General features: G+C 46.7%; 1 protein-coding gene across 1 annotated transcript in view; it reads right to left on the reverse strand.

Moving 5' to 3' along the window:
* The window catches only part of LOC102823363 (chromosome unknown open reading frame, human C19orf81), a 15554-nt gene extending 4623 nt beyond the window's left edge, over window positions 1-10931 (reverse strand). Inside the window, exons 1-3 of the mRNA XM_006868382.1 lie at window positions 10865-10931; window positions 1417-1489; window positions 1206-1326 (exon numbers count right to left, since the gene is read on the reverse strand). Of these exons, the coding sequence (XP_006868444.1) occupies window positions 1206-1326; window positions 1417-1489; window positions 10865-10931 (261 nt within the window). The remainder of the gene's footprint in view (window positions 1-1205; window positions 1327-1416; window positions 1490-10864) is intronic.
* Between the last annotated feature and the right edge of the window lie 1679 nt (window positions 10932-12610).

Below are 12610 nucleotides of genomic sequence, written 5' to 3' on the forward strand. Positions count from 1 at the left end.
TATATATATGAATCATCATTAGTCATATTCTTAGCAGGATATTAGTATGTGGAAGGTAACATACAATTGTCATAATTCTAACCACTGCCATAGAGTCAATTTCAACTTATAACAACTCTATAGAGCAGAGTAGAATTATTCCCTAGAGTTTCCAAGATGGTAGATCAGACAGCCTTATCTTCTCCCCAAGAGTGACTGGTGGGTTTGAACCCCCAACCTGGCCCTTAGCAGCCCAATGCTTAATCAGGGACTTCCTTCATATTTGGTTGTTGCTGTTGTTAAGAGCCATCTAATTGGTTCTGACTCATAGTGACCCTGTACATGGTTTCTGAGGAGAGGCAATCTTGTGGTTAGCAGTTCACTGCTTAACTTACACTGCCACACGAAGTGTGTGATCATATTGTTAAGTGTCATCGAGTTGATTCTGACTCATAGCGACTTTGTATTGGGTGGGTTTCCAAGGAGCGGCTGGTGACCTTGAACCGCCGACCTTGAGGTTCAAACCGACTTTGCTATCCAGTGCATTAACCTATTTGTCCTGTTACGGAGTCCTGGTGTGGTGCTGCGGGTTAATGTGCTGGACTGAAATGTCGTTTTGAACCGCAAGGTCGGGGTTTCAAGCTCACCAAACGTTCCTGGGAAACCCAATACAGGGTCGCTATTAGTTGGAACCCACTCGACAGCACTTAACAATTTGTCCTCAGTCTCTCCCACTCTCTGATCCTCAACCTCCATCTCCATTTCTTGATCCCTTCTCCCTGCCACTCAATCTTCCCCCTCACTACCCCGTAGTCCCCCATCTTCAGCCCCTCTCTGCCCCAGTCTCCCCTCCCTGCCACTTAGTCCCCCCTCTCTGCCCCTCAGTCCCCCTCCTGCCCTTCAGTCCCCTAAGTCTCCCTTCTTCCTGCCCCTCAGTCCCCCTCCTTGTCCCTCAGTGGCCCCTCTGCCCCTCAGTAGCCCCCGCTCTGGCCCCTCAGTTCTCCCGTCCCTACCCCTCAGCCCCCTCTCTGGGATTGGCAGTGATAAACTTGACAATTTGACTCTCTGACAAACATAATCAATTTCTAGCCAACTGACCCTGTGCCAGACCCACAGCTGGTAAACCACAGAGGCCAGATTTCAACCCAGTCAGCTCAGCTCGCTCTGCGCCTGCGCTCAACCTCCCCCTCCCCCAACCCGGAGACCGCAGACCCAGGGCTCCTCACCAGGGTCTCCATGCACAGGCACAGGGGCTGGGCGGCGGGCGGCGTGGGGAACTTCCGAATGCACGGGAGCTCGCGGTCCAGGGCTTCATATTCTGCAATAACCTGCCGCAAATGCTGCTTCCTGGGACAAGAGCGAACGCGCAGGGGGGGTCGTTGTTGTCAGCATTAGGGGGAGCTGAGTCAGGGGGCCTAGGGCAGGGGGACCACTCACGAGGATTTGGTGGGCCTGCTCACGCAGCGGGTCCGCGTCTCCTCTGGAGTCTCAGGGTCCACAAGGAGGACTCCTGGGAAGGATGGAGAAGCCAGTGTTAGCGTCCTGAACACGTGTTGCAGTTGTTAAGTGCTGTGGAGTTGGTACCGACTCATAGCGACCCTGTACAGGTTTCTGAGGAGCGGCTCAAACCCACTTGAGGCCCCATGCTTATTCTACAGCCCAAAGGCAAGAACGCAAGTGCTCCAGAGTCCCATCTCAGCATAGCAAGAAAATGACCAAGTCCTCATAGCTTAACAGTTCAGCACTCGGCTGCTAACTACAAAGTCGGCTGTTCAAACCCACCCAACAGCTCCGAGGGAGGAAAGACGCAACAATCAGCACCTAGAACACGGTTGTGATGTTTTTGTTAGGTGCCGTAGAGTTCAGTCGGTTCTGACTCATAACGGCCCTGCACACAACAGAACCTGCTATCCCCACAGTTATGTGTGAGTTCATTGTTGCAGCCACCTATCCATCCATCTTGTTGGGGAGCTTCCTCTTTTTCCATGACCCTTTGCTTTACCAACCAGGAACTGGTCCCTCCTGACAACATGTCCCAAGTATGAGAGATCAAATCTCACCACCCTTGTTTCGAAGGAGCATTCTGGAAGACCTTTTCTCAAAACAGATTTGTTTGTTCTATGGCTGTGCCATGGTACTTTCGGTATTCTTCTCCAACACCATTAATTCTAATATGATTGATTCTTCTCCAGTCTTCCTTACTCACTGTCCAGCTTTCACACGCATATGCTACTGATAAGTGCCATCTAGTGGACACCCATAGCAACCGTGTATACGGTTTCCAAGGAGCAGCTGCTGAGCTTGAACCATCGACCTTGCAGTTCAAACAATTTTACAGGCTGATTCATTAGCCTACAGTGCCACACCAAGACTGCAAATACCTCAAAGTGACTAAGATGACAGTCTAAGAAATCATATGGGGCGGTTCTACTTGGTCATATGGGGTTGCCGTGAGTTGGAATCCACTTAACCACACCCACTGGTAAACCATTCATCCATTCATTCCACTCAGAACTTCAATGGCAGATTCTTGACCAAACATAGCATTAGCCCAATTGCTTTCTTCGGAAACCCTACACAGGGTCACGATGGGTTGGAACCGACTCGACGGCACTTCACGACAACAACCACCACCTTGGGATAAAATCAAGGTGCCCAGTCACAGACATGACCTGCTTCCTCACTGCATCCAATTTAGACAGATTTTCTCACAGGACATAGGATGATCGTGGGGGCTTATTAGGAAGAAGCACTGACCTGCTCGCTCACAAGATCAAACTAAGTTCATCTTCCTGTTGAGTCTATTCCAACTCACAGCAATCCTCTAGAACAGACTGGAACAGCTCCGGACGGTTTCCAAAGCTGTAATGTTTATGGAAGGAGACCGCCCCATCTGACCAAGGCCACTAAACACCTTGTGTAAAAATTGTTGAATGGGGACCAAAACTGCTCTGCACACCCTCAATGAAAACACAATGAAATGTCACTTAAAAAACAAAAACATCTCACCAGCTGCCTGGGAGAAGCAGATGGAAAGTAGGGAACAGAGAAATGTATTTCCCCATCTTTCTCTTGAGGAGCAACTGGTGTACCTGTCTTATAGTTAGCATGCAAGCTAAGTACAAATAACAAGGGCTTAAGTAACATGTACATTAAATGATGTGCGCTGGATAAGTGTGTTAAGTGACAGGAAAAGTGAGCAGCATGTGTGTGGAAAATGTGTACAAAATGTGTCATGAAATGTGACATTAGAAATCAAAAGTATTTCTAAATTGCAACCGTGATTATAATATATGCACTTAAATGGATATGTGTAACTAAATGAATAAAAGTATCCATTAAAATCGAAGAATGTATCAAGGGCACTCTGGTAGCGTAGTGGTTACAAGTCAGGCTGCCAACCACAAGATCAGCAGTTCGAAACTACCAGCGGTTCCAGGGGAGAAAGATGAGGCGTTCTGCTCCCGTAAAGATTTACAGCCTCAGAAACCTTGTACAGGGTCGCTATGAGTCGGAACCTACTCGACGGCACTCAACAACAACATCATCAAGGGACACAATAGATGGAAAGGGAGAAAAAAATGCGGAACACAACTGCAAATTCTTTCTTTGTTTTGTTTTTCGATTGTGAACTGGTGAAGGTTTCCAGAGCAAATCAACTTCCCAGTCTACAATTCATACACATTTTGTTTCCTCTCGTTGATTGCAGTCCCCATATTGAAACCTCACTTGTCTCCTGTTTTCATTCCTCATTGTTCCCTAGCCCTCTTTGTCCTTGGGTAAATGCTGCCCTTTTGATCTCAATTACTCTAAGGTGTGCATACCTCCCTAATGGTACTGTTCCCCCCTTATAAACATGTCTATTGTTTGGTTAAAAATTGAGTCACAGGGATGAGTTCAGTTCCAGCCCCAAAGATGACTAAAGGCCATAGTCTCTATCTGACCAGTAAGCCTGGACATTTCTTTATGATTTTGAAGAACTGCAACTTCTTAGAGAAGAATCTAGACTTATAGGATCTATTGAGCCTGGTGGACTATTGCTCTTACTCCTCAAACCTTGAATTGAAACTGTTCCCTGAAGTCACCTTTAGACTAAGTCACAGTTTAGCTCAAAAAGTAAAGACTTTTACTCTTGAGTATTATCTTCTTAAAAAAAAAAAATGAAATGAGTAGCAGCTATTTGACAGCACAGATGAGAAGGTTGGGGTAGGGTGTCCAGGAGTTTGATAAATCAATGGGAGGGAAATTATTAGAATAGAAATGAGATAGTTGGCATAATGTGAAGAATGCAGTCAATAACACTGACTCGCATATCTAGAAACCTGAATGGAAGCAGATTTTGCTGTGTTTATTTTCTCCAAAAAATTATATATATACATATTTTTTTAAGTAAGTATACACAGTAAGTATTGACTTACTGAGTAAATCCCATCAATTTCAAACTTGCCCAGGCTTCCTGTGTGCTTTGGAAGAAGCTGGGGACCAAAAGATGAATAATATCTGCTTGTGCCCTCAGGGAGCGCCCCGTCAGTGTGGGAGGCAGCTTATGAAGAGCAACATGATGTAGTAGACACATCATGGTATAGAAAGAAATCCCAACCTGGAGCAATCCTGGAAGACTACTCAGAGGAGGTGATGTCTGTAGTAGGACTTACAGGACGAGGAGGAGTTTGACCAAGATGACAGCGTTTCATGCAAAAAAAGAGAGAGAGACCAGTACAGTAAGAGTCTTTTTGCAGACTAGAACATGGTCGGATGTAGGAACTTCCCAATGCTCCACTCTTTTCAGCTCCAAGACTCAGAAATGCTTATTGCAGCAGTAGGTTATTAATTATTTGTGAGGTGGTGTGTTTTGTGTCTGCCCTCCTTGCATTTGAGCAAGCTGGGTCATTTCATCCATTAGGCACCAAAGGCAAAATACTTGGGACCCATTAGCTTTCTAACAACCTATGCAGCAGTTTGCAACCTAAGGAATTAAATGCATTGTGGGTTCCAAGGAAAAGAGCAAAAAATGAAATCAAGCTTCCGGGGCAAGATGGCAGAGTAGGCAGATGCTCAGTCAGAGCAGACCCTTTGGCAACAAAGACATGGGAGACTACGTGAAACAGATGCGGATGGTGATCCCGGAGCCCTGAGCTTCAGAGGATAAGACAGAGAGGTAGACTGAAAGTGGAAAAGGAGCAGAGAGAGAGAAGTAAAGCAGGGGGCTGTTGGCTAGCCTGGAGCCAAGTGGGCACCTTGAGCTTTTGTGACAACTGTCCATACAGCAGCCTGGAGGCACAGGATGAGGCTGGATGTTGGTGGGAAGTGGGGTGTGGTTCTCCCTTGTTCCTTGAGGTAGGTGAGGGTGTGACCAACCCATCAGTCAATGACACCTCTCCTGCCTCTGCTCTGCCTGGGGTTGGGTGCTAGACATACCATCTCCAAATCTGGAGGTGCATAAACCCGCCCTGAGCTATGCTACACAAACAGCCAACAGAGAATTGTGTTCACATTTCTAGCCTCTATCGCATCCACTAAAGTCCTGGTGAGCACTGCGGGTTAACGTGCTGGGCTGCAAAGTCAGTTTGAACTGCAAGGTCAATGGTTCAAGCTCACCAGTTGCTTCTCGGAAACCCTATACAGGGTCACTATGGGTCAGCACCAAATCGATGGCACTTAACAACAACATCACATCCACCAGAAGACAAGTGGTGAGTGCCTGAGAACACACCAACACACAATCATCAATTAAATAGAAACACAATGATGCCACAATGTCTCAGAGACAACAAACAATTTCAACATACACAAAGAAACAAGTGACCAAAATACAGTCAGAAAAATATAATACCATAAGTGGCATTGGAACTACATGACAAGGAATTTTTTTTTATTATTATATTTAGATACTTTCAATGATTTGAGAGAATGATTAAGAAAATTCTAGGTGAAATCAAAGGAGACACAGATAAAACTAGAGGAATTCAGGAAAAATCGACAAGAACAAATTGACAAAATAAATGAAAAATTGGAAACCATACAAAACGAATCGGGCTGTGAGCCTTAAGGTAGTTCGAAACTACCAGCTGCTCCGCGGGAGAAAGATGAGGCTTTCTGCTCCCGTAAAGATTTACAGCCTCGGAAACCCTGTAAAGGGTTGCTATGGGTCGGAACCGACTCAATGGCACTTAACAACAACAAAAAGTCAGAAGATGAATACTAAGACTTCGAAAATAGATAATACGTTGAAGGGACAAAGAAGTAGAATTGAATCAGTCAGAAGACAAATTAGTGGACTGGAAGACAAATCTCTCAGTATTCATCTGCCAGAAGAACAATTTAAAAAAACCCTGAAAATCCAAAGAAAGTCTAAGATTTATGTGAGACACTATCAAGAGGGATAGCTTATTGGAATTCTAGAACAGAAAGAGACTGAAAAAAAAAATGGAGAAAATTGTCAAAGAATTGTTGGGAAAAAAGCTGAGAAGATATATATTCAGAAGTTGAATGAACTTCAAACAAGATTAAACCCAAAAAGAGTTTTCAAAACCATAGACAAGGAAAAAGTCCTGGGAACAGCTCAGGAAAAGTGAAAAGTTACCTACAAAGGAGAATTAATAAGATTAAGCTGCGATTTCTCAGCAGAAACCACGCAGGCAAGAAGACAATGGAATTACATATATAAAACTCTGAAATAAAAGAAATTGCCAACCAAGAATCATATATCCAGCAAAATTGTCCATCAAATAGAATGTTGAAATCAGGACATTTCCAGACAAACAAAAATTAAAAGAAGTTGTAAAAACCAGGCAAATCTCACCCAAAACAATGCTAACGGGAGTTCTTTGGACAGAGAACCAACAACAGCTAACAACAACCTGAGGCTAACAACACACATGACGAGGGTATTCAGAGTTCAGCCCGATGCTCTTGTTGGTAAGCGCCATCCAGCCAGTTGTGATTCACAGTGACCCTGTATAGGGTTTCTACTCCTACTCATCTTTCTCCGACAATGACTGGTAGACTCAAATCGCTGACCTTGTGATTGGCAAACCAGTACTTATCATCCAGAGCCACCACACTTCCCCATAAGGTTGGTGGTGGTTGTGTGCGTGGAGCCGGTTCTGACTCATAGCCACCCTATACAGGGAGGGTGTCTGAGGCTGCAAATCTTTATGGGATCAGAAAGTCTCATCTTTCTCCTGTGGAACAGCTAGTAGTTTCGAACTGCTGACCTTGAGGTTCGCAGTCCAACTTGTAATCACTGTGCTACCAAGCTCCTCACTCCCCACCCCATGTGTTGTTGTTAAGTGCCGTTGAGTCAGTTCCGACCCATAGCGACCCTGAACAGGGTTTCCGAGGGAGGCTGTAAATCTTTAAGGGAGCAGAAAGCCTCATCTTTCTCCCGTGGAGCAGCTGGTAGTTTCGAACTGCTGACCTTGCGGTTCGCAGCCCGATTCGTAATCACTATGCTACCGGAGCTCCTCCAACCCCCATGTAGAAGTATTCAAAGTAAAAACAAACCTATAAGACTGAAAATAGGGAACCAGAGATACCAGTTTGCAACAACAAAAACCACATAAAGTAAAAAGAGGGACTAATATAAAAGAACTTCCAAATGAAGAGGACATCAAGAAGAAAGAAAGAAAGAAAGAAAAAGAAACCTAACAGTAAACTTAAAACTACTCCTAGACGTAGCCCAACCCCTGCCCCTAACAAAAACCCTAGTCCTCACCATGCTTCTAACACTAGACAAAGTTGTAGGCTTAGCCTAGACCTAGCCATAGTCCTAACCCTAACTCCTTACTCCTATCCACGCCCCCCCCCCAAATACCTGCCCCAAACTGAAATCAACAACTGTTGACTAGAAGGTGGTCTACAAACCTGGCCAACTGCTATGTGGGTACCTCTGTCTAGGTTGGAGATGGTGTAGAATGGTGGTTAGTGGTGGTTGTGTGCCATGGAGTCGGTTCCACCTCACAGCCACCCTGTATAGGGTTTCCAAAAAGCTCTCGTAGCGTAGTGGTTACGAATCGGGCTACGAACCTCAAGGTCAGCAGTTCGAAACTACCCACTGTTCAGTGGGAGAAAGATGAAGCTTTCTGCTCCCGTAAAGATTTACAGCCTCAGAAACCCTGCACAGGGTCGCTATGAGTCAGAACCGACTCCACGGCACATAACCACCACCACCATAGGGTTTCCTATAAGGTCGCTAGGAATCAGAATGAAGTCAACAGCCATGAGTTTGGGTTTGGGGTTTTGGTCAAAGGCACTAAATGTTCTCAGAGATGTGGTGTCTATTTCACTATTGGGGTGTTTGCTGTGCTTAGGATGTTGTCACTGGGTGCCATTGAGTCTGTTTTCACCCCCAGCGACTCCAGTGGGCAGAGTAGAACTCCCCAATAGGGTTTTTTAGGCTGTAATATTTACAGAAGCAAATCATTTGGTTTTTCTTCCATGGAGATGCTGGGTGGGTTCGAACTACCAATCATTCAGTTAGTAATTCAGGGCTTTACCATTATGGCAGCTGTGCCACTCTCTGGGAGATGGGGACTGACCCTATAGTCATTTCCATTCTTCTTCCCCCATTTGGGGAAGGTCCATTTCACTCCCCTTGTGATTCAGAGGATGCTCACCCATGCCCTGTTCCCTTAGGGATAGCCCAGCCAGTGGAATTCAATGCCTCCCAGCCCTCACTATTCGTCAAAATCACCTGGCACACATTCAAGGAATACAGATACCCGGCCAGTTCCAGCGGTTCTGATCCAGTTGGGTCTGAGGTGGGGTCATTTTTTTTTTTTTTTAAGCGTACCATCTGATGTATAACCGGAGTTGAGGAGCACTTCATCACGATAATCCTATTCGTCATGCCAGGGATTGGTGATTGGTTTAGGAGTGGGCAGGTGACTGAGTACTGTCCAAGAGGATGCAAGGAGAGGCCACCTTGTAAGATGGAGCCCTCTGGAGGTGGTACCTGAAACTGCGGCAGCCATCTTGTGACTATGAGGTAAGCAAACTGACATGCAAGGTGACACATCATGGATCAAAAGCCAGGAGGAGTTTTTTATAAAAAACTGAGACTTCAGTGGCATCATTGAGGTGTGGACTGAACCAAATCCAGCCCCTGATCAGTCTCTGGGCTTCTTTCTGGGTGACACAATTTTCCTATTCTTAATACCAATACTAAGTCTAGTTTTCTATTGTTGTTGTTGCTAGGTAAGTGTTGAGTCCATTTCCAACTCATAGGATCCCATGTAACGGAATGGAACTCCTAGGATACAGTCTTTACAGAAGCAGGTCACCAGGTCTTTTGCCTGCAGAGCAGCTGGGTGGGATTGGACCACCAAACTTTTAGTTGGCAGTCTATCACATAACCCTAATGCCAGCAGAGCTCCTTAGTTTTCTATTGTTACTGTTATGTTGTTAAGTGGCATCAAGTCAGTTCCAACTCAGTGGTCCTCTGTCAACTACAACACAAAGCATGGCCCTGCCCTGCGCCCTCACAAGCGTTGCTATGTTTGAATCCAACAATCTCAGGAACCGGATTGTTGCAGCCACTTTGTCACTCCAGCTCCGTAAGAGTCTTCTCGTTTTCAGTGACCCTCTACTTTACCAAGCATGATGTCCTCCTTCTCCAAGGACTGGTTTCCTAGATAACATATTCAAGATATGTGAGATGAAGTCTCACTATCCTGCCTTCAAAGGAGAATTCTGGCTGTACTTCTTCCAAGAGAGATTTGTTCATTCTTTTACTAATCCATTACCTGCACCCAAATGCACCCTCACTGAGACATTACTCAATAAATGTTGAATGAGTGTCCAATGGATAAGGACACATTGTTGCTGTTGTTAAGTCCCATCGAGTTGGTTCTGGCCTATAGTGACCCTGTATAGGGTTTCCAAGGAGCCAGCCTGATGAGCTTGAACCGCAGACCTTGAGGTTCAAATCAACTTTGCAGTCCAACGTATTAACCCACAGCGCCACACCAGGACTAAGTACACATGTTGTTGTTGTTAAGTACCGTCGAGTTGCTTCCCACCCACAGCGACCCTGTATAGGGTTTCCGAGGAGTCGCTGGTGAGCTTGAACCGCCAACCTTGCAGTTCCAACGGCTTGGCAGTCTGGCGCATTAACCCACAGCGCCACACCAGGACTCCATAAGGAGCCATATCATTTGAGTCCGAAGTTATCAGCATGGGTGGGATCATTCAAGACCTTGAATGTCAGAATGAAGGGCTGGGACTCTATCCTGGGAGAGCAGAGGGAGAGATAGGGTGAGTTCTGTGTGTCAGAAAGACCCCTCTGGAGCTGAGCGGAGGATAAGCTGGAGAGGAGAAAATGAAGGCCTGAGAGGGTCCATGCAGAAGAGTAGAAAATTTGAACCTGGGTCATAGTCACAGAGAGGAAGGGGCGGGGCTAAGAGAGTGGGGGAAGGGAACAGCTGGAAGAGAGGGGTAGAGGACTGATGGACTGAGGGAACATCAGGGGTAAGAGGGTTTGGCTGAGTGACCAGGTTGGCAGTGGGACCTTCCGAAGGTGGGAACCAGGGAAGAGGAGCATCTTCGGGGGAAGATGAAGAGGAGCATCTTCGGGGGAATGTGAGAGACAAGAAAAATCTGAGGATAGTTGTCTAGTGGGGAAAGGCCCTTAGAAGAGGGGTTAGGGCCCCAGAGGCTCATGGGAAACGTAGTCTAGGTTCTAAATATTGGCCGGTAGGCTGAAGAGGCTCATGGGAAATGTAGTTTAACGCTAAGGGTCACTCTCCAGAATCTGGTTGATAGTCTTGGAGTAACTCTATTTGGAGGACCAGTGACTCACTTAAGGCTACTATGTGAGCCAAGGTTACCATGTAGTCCATGGATGCCAGAAATATTAACACACATACACATATATGCTCAGTACCTGCCTCCCTGTGCATGCTGGGATTGCCCATGGTGGAGGAATAGAAGGGCTCCACCTCTGGCTGCATCCTGAGAAGGCGGGTGGGGGATGTCTCAGGCGGGTGGCGACAAGCGCTCTGACTGGGCCACCCGTCCCAGCTCCTTCTCCCCGATGATGCCTCCTCTTTCTCTTTGAAGTCCCAGGGCAACAATATGGGCGTACTGGAAGGCTGGGACCACACAGGGATCCTGGTTCCCCTAACCTCACTGACTCCTTGTGTCCGCCAGTCACTTCTTCCGCATTTCCCCGTCTCTTCCTCTATCACTCCCCGCCTCAGGGAGTCTCTCTCCCCACCGCTTTCTCTCCAGCTTGCTTCCTCATTCTCTTCCCAGCTCTCTGCTTGCCTTTCTCTCTGTCTCTCTCTCACACCGCATTTCTCTTCCCCTCCTTTCTCTCGCCATCTCTCCTCCACTCTTCGGCATGATTTCTCTATCCTCTTCCTCCCCACTTCGCTCTCCTTTCCTTGCTGCATCACACCAGTCTCCTCTGTCAGTTTCTCCCACATCCCCGCAATCCGTCTTCCCTCTCTCTCTTCATATTCCTGTGCGTCTCTCTAACCCTATCATCTTTTCTTAACCAGTAAACCTTCCTAGGACTCTCCCCACCTCTATCCGGTCTCCTTTCCTCCTGTATCCCCATCCCTCGTCTCTCAGAACCGCCTCTTCCATCCCATTTAACCCCCGCTCTCCCCTGTCATCCCCTTTCTGGTCCCACTTGCCCTCCGCTCTTCCCAGTCTCACTCCGGAACTGGTTAGAAGCATGAGGATTCAAACAGAAACTAGGTTCTGTGTGGGGGAGGGGAAGAGGGCCAGAAGGCCTGGTTGCCATGGCACCTTTAAGTGGTGGGAGGGGCTGGGGGCCCTGACTCCTGGGCCATTGGGAGGTGGGTCTGAGGGCGGTGGGTCTGGGAGTCAGACTCCTGAATCTGAGGGAGGAAGGGGTTGGGGTCCCCAACTCCTGGGTATGAGAATTCCTTCATGCCCTAAATGCCCTCAAGAGTGCCTTCAAAGGGATCATATTAGAAAGTCCTGAATAGAATGGAAGGAAAGTGAGGAACAAAACCCAGAAATCATCAAAAAGAGATTGTGAGGGACACAGTCCGGAGAGTCAAAAATTAGGTGGCAGGATAATCAATTAAAAAGACCAAGTTTACTTGTCAGAACCCATAAGCTTATTATGGCCCTTAATCACCCTTCAGGCCTAGAACTGAATTTAGCTCCCCACCCTCCACCCCCGTGGATCAATTTTTAGCCAAACAATAGATAGGTCTACACAAGCAAACAGAAATACTGGGAAGATACACACTCCTTAGAATCACCAACCATCTGAGATCTTACAAGGCAGCATTTGCCCAAGGACAAAGTTCAGAAGGCTGGAAAGGCTAGGATAGAAGGAGGACCAGAAAGAGGGGACACAGGGAGCAGGTGGGATAAATGATGTTACCTGGTGGGGATTGCAGTCAATGACATGAAACAAAAGTGTGTCTGCATTGCTAAATAGACAACACATTTGCTTTGCCAACCTTCATTCAATTCACAATGAACAATTAAATGGATTTTAAAAGATTATCTTTGAGAAGAAACTCAAAGCCCACTCCTCCAAGAAGACCTCTCTGATATCTCCTCCTATAGAGTGGGCTTTCTCTCTCCCTCCTCTGCACCTTCTCCATCTGCTCCTTTCCCCACCTAATCTTGTGCTCACTCATCT

The sequence above is a fragment of the Chrysochloris asiatica genome, unplaced genomic scaffold, assembly GCF_000296735.1.
Source record: "Chrysochloris asiatica unplaced genomic scaffold, ChrAsi1.0 scaffold00116, whole genome shotgun sequence".
NCBI classification, from domain to species: Eukaryota; Metazoa; Chordata; class Mammalia; order Afrosoricida; family Chrysochloridae; genus Chrysochloris; species Chrysochloris asiatica.